Source organism: Triticum dicoccoides, chromosome 6A, assembly GCF_002162155.2.
Source record: "Triticum dicoccoides isolate Atlit2015 ecotype Zavitan chromosome 6A, WEW_v2.0, whole genome shotgun sequence".
NCBI classification, from domain to species: domain Eukaryota; kingdom Viridiplantae; phylum Streptophyta; class Magnoliopsida; order Poales; family Poaceae; genus Triticum; species Triticum dicoccoides.
In genome coordinates this window covers 565496019-565505080 of record NC_041390.1, presented here as the reverse complement: position 1 = coordinate 565505080, position 9062 = coordinate 565496019, and the positions used below count along the sequence as shown (strand labels likewise).

At 53.5% G+C, this 9062-nt stretch overlaps 2 protein-coding genes across 2 annotated transcripts; one reads left to right on the top strand and one right to left on the bottom strand.

The window, feature by feature from the left end:
- Positions 1-1375: 1375 nt before the first annotated feature.
- On the top strand, positions 1376-6923 carry LOC119317960 (probable RNA-binding protein ARP1). Its single transcript, XM_037592464.1, has 6 exons — positions 1376-2105; positions 2221-2344; positions 4147-4267; positions 5720-5753; positions 6092-6356; positions 6567-6923. Exons 1-6 carry the CDS (start codon positions 1824-1826, stop codon positions 6674-6676), a joined length of 936 nt encoding a protein of 311 aa, XP_037448361.1. The 5' UTR covers positions 1376-1823; the 3' UTR covers positions 6677-6923.
- A 144-nt stretch (positions 6924-7067) lies between these two features.
- Positions 7068-8790, bottom strand: LOC119317959 (7-deoxyloganetin glucosyltransferase-like). The gene is made up of 2 exons (XM_037592462.1): positions 8257-8790; positions 7068-8163 (listed from the first exon to the last, which is right to left on the bottom strand). Exons 1-2 carry the CDS (start codon positions 8747-8749, stop codon positions 7211-7213), a joined length of 1446 nt encoding a protein of 481 aa, XP_037448359.1. The 5' UTR covers positions 8750-8790; the 3' UTR covers positions 7068-7210.
- Positions 8791-9062: the final 272 nt, after the last annotated feature.

Below are 9062 nucleotides of genomic sequence, written 5' to 3'. Positions count from 1 at the left end.
GCGACAAGTTTGTTAAAGGTGGTTTGCCGCTAAAAATTCTTCTTGGGCTTGGATTTTCATATGGACTCTAGATACTTGTTTTAAAATTATGAGGCGAAGTGTTAGAAATGTGTAACACCTAATGTTGAATACAATATTTCCATGCAACTTTATTTTTTTGTAGAACGACCCTTAGGAGGGTACTTTGGCCGTCTAGAGCATCTTCAACAGTTGCGGTAATAATTGCTGCATAGGATCTTTTTTAGTGATGTGGCATAGAATAAGCGAGAAGAGATAGCGAGATTACATATACCGAACCAAGAACCTATGCATAAGCTCTCAGGTGGAACTTCACCGATCCTATTAATCGGATATTTTACCCGCAAACCAACATACAAGCTAGTACAGGAGCAGGAATTTTACATTAGTCTTAGAACAGCCACCGTGGGTCATCATCAAAGGTTGGCCGAGAGGCCAAGGCGAACGCCCCTTGATAATCTGGTAATGGCGTCCACGGCAGCAATGCACCAGCTAGCACAGCGGACGGACGCGCCACTGACGTCGCGCCGATGACTCGCTGCTAATCTCGTCTCGTGGATAATAACGACTAACTAACGACGTACCTTCCTCCCTGCCCTGCCCTGCCAGAGAGAAACGACCACCTCCACGGTCAACGCCTGGAAGAGTCGCCAACGATGCATGGACAACTCCCCCTAGTGATATCCACGACAGCTCGCTCCCGGTTGCTCTTTCCACACAAATTCCCTCCCCAATAAATTATCATATACAGACAGCCAAGAAATGACGACCGGTACACGTACGCGTATACGTAACCCCGGGTACATATTCCGTATACATCACCGCGCTTTCATTACTAGTGTTTAATCAGCTAGACCCCCATTAGCGCTAGCGAGGTCGGCGTTGGTTCCTGCTCGGGCTAATCTCGCCGCGGTACCGTCCGACGGCGCTAGCGTGTGGGGCTTTCCGCACGAGGCGAAAACCAAAGTGGCGTGTCCGACGCGGGCAAGCCGGAGGAGAAGCAAGCCCGCAAGCAACCGCAACCGGAGAGGTGGTGCACCTAGCTCGCTCGCTAGCCCGCGCACCACACGCGCGCGCGTAGCAGCAGCAGCAGACGTGCCTGGATCGATGGATCGATCGACCGGCCGAGAGGCGCGCGAGAGGGACAGGTCGGGGCAGCGCGAATCGCCCGCCCAAGTGGGGGAAGGTGGCTGGCTGGCTTGCTACGATGATGATACGACTCCAGCGCCTCTATCTCTCTCTCTATCGAGAAAAAGAATTGGATTTGAACGCACACAATGGAATACAAACAGGAGGGAGGCGTCGAGGGATCTTATTATAGCTACCCATTGGAAACGAGGGCTAGAAAAGGTCATGCAGCTGTCATCCCACCCCGGAGCCCTCTCGTCCAGCGCACGGCCGCCCCCTCCCCCTCTCCTAGTTGTAGACATACAGATATCCTTTCCTCCCCCGTCTCGTCTCTTCCCAGGCAGAGAGAGGAGGGCGAGGCGTGTTATGGAAGCGCATCTTTCCACCCCGAGCGAGAGGAGAGATCAATTAGCGGGGACAGGCGGCGGGAGGTGTCCGTGCAAGGGCGCGAGCCGGAGCCGGATCGGACCAAGCCGTCCCGGCCAAAAGCACTGCTGACCGCGTACCAATCGGGTAAAGTCTCCTTAAGAGTCCAGGGTAGCTCAGCTATCGATAGTTCGTTTCATCCCGGTTTTACTTGGCGACTCCCCTCGAGACCCAAACAGCAAGGCCGGGAGGAGGAGGAGGACTTCGCGTGCGCGGTGCCGCGTGGTTGCGTCCTAGAGCTAGAAGAAGAGATGGCGGCGACGGCGGCGGCATCGTCGTCGTCCCCCGCTGGCGGCGCCTCGTCACCGGCGCAGGCGCCGGGCGGAGGCGGCGGAGGAGGAGGCGGCGGCGGCGGGGTGCCGTACCACCGGTCGCGGTTCGGCGATACGACGCTGACCAAGGTGTTTGTCGGCGGGCTGGCGTGGGAGACGCCGTCCGCGGGGCTGCACGACCACTTCCGGGAGTACGGCGAGATACTCGAGGCGGTCGTCATCACCGATCGCGAAACCGGCCGATCCAAGGGCTACGGATTCGTACGTCCTCCTCCCTCCCCCCTCTCTCCCTCCCTCTCGCCGATACATACGCCATCGCCGGCGATCCGTGCGTCGTTCTCATCGGGCGCGTTCCCATCTTCTCTTCTCTCCGCAGGTGACGTTCCGGGACCCGGAGGCGGCGCAGCAGGCGGTGCAGAACCCGAACCCGATGATCGCCGGCCGGCGCGCCAACTGCAACATTGCGTCCATGGGCCCGCCGCGACCGTCGCCGCAGAGAGGTGAGCAACAGTATAACAAAAAAAACACCGAATCAATGCCCTCCTTTTTCCCCCCTCTCCCATCGTTTGCTCGCGCATGTGCATGGCAGTAAATAACCGGGACATGATCAGCGGGGATCGGCCGTACGCAATTAGCAGGATAAGCTTGATTAGGGCTCGCGTCTCTCCTTCTCCTTCTCCTCCTCCTACTTGCGTGTTAGCCAGCGGGTTAGGATAAGAGGATCGTTAATGGCCGGACGGGCGGGCGGGGCCCGGCTCCAGCTGCTCAAAGCTTTAAAAGACTGGGGCGCCAGCCGAGACGGAGCAGGACGACGACTTGGAGCACTTTGGCCTGCATTGGGAGGGGCGGCATGCTCCGGCTGTCAGACATGCACACTCATGCCTCATGGCTGTGCTCTGCTGGGCTGGGTTGGGTCGGGTCGTGCCTCGCCAGCCTGGCCTCTGCATTCAGTTACTGCTATACAGTACTGATTTTGACCACTACGTATCAGTTACCACTCCGGCCTCCACAAGTATATATAGCTCTTCTTCTTCAGTTGAAGATTTGACTATGATTGATTTTCAGTTTTCAGTCTTGTGCCTGAAGATATAACTAGAGTTCTCGAGTCAAACATATGCCAATTTCATGGTTAAAGCATGGAAACATTGATATAGAAACCCGTTACAGATTTGATCTTTTTTGGGGAGCATCAACGGTGGTTATGACGGACGGGTCTGAGCTAGCATTTTGCTGTTGCTGCATATTGGGAAAGAATTGGCTTCGATTTGAAGCGGCTTCCAGCGGGAATGCGGTGTAAAGCGGGGCGGTGCATGTTAGCTATCGCTGGAGGGAGAATCAGGAACCCGGCCGCTTTGCCTTTCCGGTCAAGACGGCATCGGAAAAGAGTTCCATTGCATATACAACTCTCGTACTTGGCCTTTGACAGGGTTTTAGTCTGGTGGGTGTCATGTCAACGAGCCCAGGGGAATATATATAGATAGATGCTGCATGTTGCTTGGATTGCTTCACCTCGCTGCGTTTGCTTGAATTGGTCTCTCGTGATATTTCATCTGGTGTTACTTTATTGATTCGGGATTTTGCGTGGTGCTTCTCCAAATGATTGGGTGAACGGCGGTGTTCATTGGAGCTTTCTCTTTCTTTTCTTTCATGATAGAATAATTGGGTTTGCATATTATTTGTATTTTTTTAGTATTTTCAAAAATGTATGGTTGGAGTGCAGTACAGCACACGAGTACCAGACTGGCGTAGGTTGTAGTGCAAGCTAGCTAAGAAAAGTCTTGCATTATTTGGCACTGCTCTAATCCGCGCAATGCGCATATAAAGAAACCCCCACAGTTCCTCTGGTATATTATTCTTCCTTTGAGAAGATTCTTGTATTTGAGAATAAGAATATTGGTAAAAATGCAGACAGAGGAACACATCTGGCGTCCTTTCTTCCTTTCATGAAGACTGAAAGGTTTCTGCTAGGCAATCAACTAACCTTTGGAAAGATATATACAAGAGCGTAGGAAATCATCCGTCCGTCCGTCCATCCATCCATGCATGTGTGTCCCGGTGCAACATGGAGTTGTGTAGTAGGGCACATGGTATTTCCCCTCGCGGTGCATAGTCCATCCAACTGTTTTGCAACACCTGGCCGCGTGGCCCCCCCTTGCCGTCCCGTCCTGCCTGCAATACATGCGTGATCTGCTACCTCTTCACAGCACATTTATTTGTTGGTTTGTTTGGGTGCGAGTTGCTTCCTCTGCAGCCCAACAAAATAGTGTGACATGTCTAAATTATTTTGCTCGTGTCTCTGCAGGGAGGGCCCCGCGCGGGCCGGATCAGCAGCACTCGGGCCCGCAGCCATACATGGGCGGCAGGATGCAGCAGCAGATGCCCACCCCGCCTCACGCCATGTTCTACAACCCTTCGCCGTACGGGTGAGTGCCATATCCCCATGTACCACTGCCTACTGTCTACTGTATGTATCATTGTCAGTCCCGCTTTAAAATCGCGTTGCACCATCGTACACTACACATTGTGGGATCTGGGTGCGCTGCAAGTTCTGAACCCTCACTTGGGCAGGTGCAATGCCTGTTGGTAATGTCCCAGTTTCGTAGTAATAAGGTAGCACTAGTTGAAAAAAATTCAGACAAAGCATGGTTTGGTAGTGACCTGTGACCGGCCCCATGTCAAGGTGGTTGCATTTCTCGTGATCCAGCAAAAATGCTGATTCTGAGGTAAATTAGTTTGTGTTTGACACGGTGGTGTGATACAATAGACAACTACTCCTAGACAGCTAGACTAGGACTGATCCGTTTGCTGAAGTGAGGAACCAACATAGACGTTGTGGGCTGCATCTTTGTGGTTCAGGGAGATGCCCATCCTGAGGTGAACAGTTTGATCCGATGGCGTAAGTAGACACACCTATACTCCTGGACTACGACCGGTGGTAGTTGCTCTTTAGTGTAGCTGATGGGGCAGTTACCGAACCCGACTGACTAGACGCTGCCGCTGCTCGGAGCGAGCGAGGTCAGGTCAGCACTCAGGTCGGGTTGCTTTCGCGCCGCAGAGCTTTCGGTTTCCGCTGCCGCTTCCTTGACTGGACCGATGGGTTTCCTTCCGGATACCAAGGAAGCACGGCCGGGCCCGCGCGTGCCCGTTTCCCCCGCGCGTTGGGCCCTCGTGGGAGGCCCGTTCATAAATTCGGCCTCGGCGGCGACGGCCATTCAACCCCGGTGGGCCCCGCCGTCGTCACCGTCTGCTGACTTCTCTAGTCTAGACCACCATGGGCATGGGGTGTGGCCTTGCCTGCGAACGCTCGCTGCGCACCGTTGGCTTTGCTTTGCTTTGCTGGGAGAGTTTAATGCGTGCCTGCGTCCAGCTCTCTGGTGCCACTTGGCTATATTTTTGGTGCAGCGCTGCTGCTGGGTTGCGGTTGACGTACCCCATATGTGAAATTTATTGGAATGGGCAGCGCCTAGTACAGACCGTTGGCGCAGGATTCCTTGACCGGTCCGTCCAGGAACATGTACTACCACTTGAGTTGTTTCTGCAGGAAAAAAATTTGCAAACTGCACCAGGTTTCTGCATTTCTACTCATATATGCATAGCCATCTCGTTTCTCTTTAGTGCAATTTTGTCGAGGCAACCAGCTGTGTTTAGACTCTTGCAAGCAAGCGCTTCCGTTATGAAAACAGGAGTACTAAATGCCAGTACAGTTCTGCAAAAAATGGAAGCAGAGGAAGGAGTGTTCATTTGATATGGTCCTGGTTTTACAGCCATGGTTGTCGGTACATATGTCTCTGAGAGACAATAGTGGGCTCGTGCTCGGCTTGACCCCTATCCATCTTCTTAACAAGGCACTGATGAAGTTATGTAAACTTTTGCAGGTATTGGTACCCACCTGATTATCAATACCAGCAGGTAAGCACTATATTCATCTCTTTCAAGTTTGTCATTTCTCTTGTTTTACTTCCACCACATGCGACTGCAACTTTGTACATCAGCTCTAATGAACACCAGCAGTACCCAACATAAAAGGAGCAAGTAGCACATTCTAGTGTCCGTGGTCTATAATTAGGATTTTGAAAAACTAGCAATGTTCAGCATTGGATCTTGGATCGGTTCATGGATTCTGTTTTGGATTAGTTAACCACAAGTTACACAGAATGTCTACCAAAATCAGACACTAGCACAATACAGACCCACTAGCTTTCCATTCGAGGAACTGACTGAAGCAATGTCTGAAAATTTATATGCAGGCCTTTTACAATCAAATGCAGCAATACTACTCTCAGCAGTATGGCCAAACATCCCCTTCAACATCACCATACCCATACATGGGGTACATGACAAGTGGCCAGAATCCAAGGGCCGGCTTCTCGCCATTGCAGCACCAAGCTGCTCGGCCACCGTTCTTTCAGCAGCAGAGCGAGGGTTCGTTCCAGGCAGCGCCTTCACTCCCTCCTAATTTCAGACTCCAGTTGCCCCCTCGTGCAATCTCAAGGCAGTCTGACGATGTATCCGGTATGTCACTCCCAGTTTTCAGAACACCAAAATAAATAAACATTTTGCTGTTTTCATAATCATGTTATTCATATGTCAAATCAGCAACTATGTTCTAATCTTCTTTGATCGAACTTTGAAATAAACTCATGACTTGCTGCTGCTATGTTGCCATATTCTTTGATCAAACTTTGCACCAAACTCATGCCTTTCTGCTGACATATGCTGCAGGTTCACAACCAACTCAGACAGTATCTGAGGCTGAGGCTACAAACACAGATAACCAAGAAGCGTCAGCGCCTGTTGAAAGATCAAATTCAGAGGAAAACACCTCGAACTGACTCGCTGAAGTGAAAACTCCACCAAAATGATTTGATGCCGATCTGGACTGGACTATTAGTGGTTCGCAAAGGAGTACCAGAATACTCGTTTCTTGACTGGAAAAAAAATAGCATCCAAATATTTGTTCTTTCATTGTTTCTGATTCTTTTCCTATTTCTGCACTGCATTTCTTTGGTGAACCCATTGTACTGCGAAACTGAACCTCACGCCAGAAAATGGAATTCGCCAGAATAAGTCCCGGACGCATATGCTGCTAGTAGTCGTCTTCTCTATGTCCACGTCTATGAATTTTTTGGGTTTGTTCGTACGACACTCGATTGTTACAGGATAGATAAATGTTCTTCGTAGGACTGGTGAAACTACTTACATCACCGAGAAAACGACATCGTAGATGCATAGTTTGTCTTGCATACTGTCGATATGGACGCACAACGGTTTTAAACAGTGGGAAATGGTTACATCATACTGTTGTTTCCAACCCCATATACCCATCACAGTGATCAGGGGGCTGATTCAACAAGACAACAACGTTTTCAGCTTTGAGGACCATCGGTCCCTCCAAGCAAGAATGCGACGAGGCGGTCGATGCCAAGGGTCGAAGTCCCGCCGTCCTCTGCCGCCGCCGCGGCCTTCTCCTTCCACATCGTCGCCTTCGCTCTCATGTCCTTGCCTCTCTCGCCGTCCGTGGCCTCCAGCACGAGCCTTGCCACCTCCTCCCGCTTGACATCGCTATCGATCTCCAGCCCGATGCCCCACTCGGCGCAGGCGTACCGGCAGTTGGTCGTCTGCTCCGCGAAGAAGGGCCAGCAGACCATCGGCACGCCCGCGCAGATGCTCTCCAGCGTCGAGTTCCACCCGGAGTGCGTCAGGAACAGCCCGGTCGCCGGATGCCCCAGCACCTCTTCCTGCGGGCACCAGCTCAGGAAGATCCCTCGGCCCTTCGTCTCGGCGAGAAAATCCTCCGGCAGCACGGCCTTGTCGCCGGCCACGAGGTCCGGCCTGATGACCCACAGGAACGGCCGCCCGCAGCGCGCCAGGCCCCACGCGAACTCCGCCAGGTGGGCCGGCGACATGACGGTGATGCTGCCGAAGTTGACGTACACGACCGAGCCTGGCTGCTTCTGGGCGTCCAGCCACCGGAGGCAGCTCGTGTCCTCCTTCCAGAGGTTGCCGCCGATCGCGCCCAGCTCCGGCCGCGCCCGCGCCGCGGTCACCGCGAACGCCGGGAGCGGGCCGACCGTGTACACGCGCGGGAAGATGCCGCGGAGCGCGTCCACCACGTCCTGCTCCACCGCGTCGAACGTGTTGAGGATGACGCCCTGCGCGCGGTGCGCGTTCTGCGCCTCGCCGCCGTCGAAGTTGAGCATGACGTCGTCCCGCTCGGTCGTGCGGACGAAGCTGGGGAAGTCTCGCAGCCTTATGCCCGGCATCCCGGCCACCCAGTCGAGCGCCGTGTCGAGGTATCCGTTGGTCAGGTAGCTCTCATCTACGACACATGCAGCACAGTTATAGTACTAATTTGCAGTCAATCACGTAATGCCAGTTCCATGCATGGAGCGCGTAGGGGGTGGTAGTATACCTTTGAGTGGCACGAAGCCTCTCTCGACGAGCTCGAAGAAGTGGAGGTACCCCATGAACCCACACGCGCTGGTGGTCCAGAACACCAACGCCGGGACGCCCCTCTCGCCGGCCACCTCCAGCGCGAAGCTCATCACCCCGTCCGTTACCACGCAGCTCACCGGCGGCCTCCCGTCGCCGTCGATCCTCGCCAGGAGCTCCCTGAAGAGCGCGGCGCCGTGCGTGGCGAAGGACGTGCAGAGCGCGGGGACGTCCTGCGTGACGTCCTCGTTCTCCATCGGCGGCAGGCCGTCCGGGATGGTCTCGAACCGGAAGTCGTCGAGGCCGGCCAGCGAGTCCTCGCCGCGCGACCGGAGCAGGCGCCGGTGGTTGTACTCCGAGTTGACGAAGGTGACGTAGAAGCCCCTCGAGTGCAGCACCTTGGCGAGGTTCAGCAGCGGCGTCACGTGGCCCTGCGCCGGGTACGGGATAAGCACCGCGTGCGGGCGGCTCATGGCTGTTTTCTTTTCTTCGGCTGGTGACGCCGGCGGCTGCAATGTTTATGTGTCGTGCACCAAACGGCCGGGACAAAGAGGGTGATATATAGAGCCGTTCTTGATTGTATACGTCAACATATAAGTAATAACTTGGACCAAATGTAAAATATATTCCGTGAGGAGCATCCGTATGCTGGCATTTTTAAATGCGAACCTGATACGCCCTTCAAACACATTTTATCATTGATTGAATTTTTTTGTTGATAGCTTACTAAGCTGACCACTTGGTCAAACACATTTTGAAAAGCATAATCCCCTCGGAAGATAAAGA

Excerpts from the sequence above, each read along its gene's own strand:
- LOC119317960 (XM_037592464.1), top strand. The coding sequence starts at position 1,824 with ATGGCGGCGACGGCGGCGGCATCGTCGTCGTCCCCCGCTGGCGGCGCC. Across the intron at positions 2,345-4,146 it reads GCGACCGTCGCCGCAGAGAG|GGAGGGCCCCGCGCGGGCCG; the intron begins GTGAGCAACAGT and ends GTGTCTCTGCAG. Across the intron at positions 5,754-6,091 it reads CTGATTATCAATACCAGCAG|GCCTTTTACAATCAAATGCA; the intron begins GTAAGCACTATA and ends ATTTATATGCAG.
- LOC119317959 (XM_037592462.1), bottom strand. The coding sequence starts at position 8,749 with ATGAGCCGCCCGCACGCGGTGCTTATCCCGTACCCGGCGCAGGGCCAC. Across the intron at positions 8,164-8,256 it reads AGGCTTCGTGCCACTCAAAG|ATGAGAGCTACCTGACCAAC; the intron begins GTATACTACCAC and ends CATGTGTCGTAG.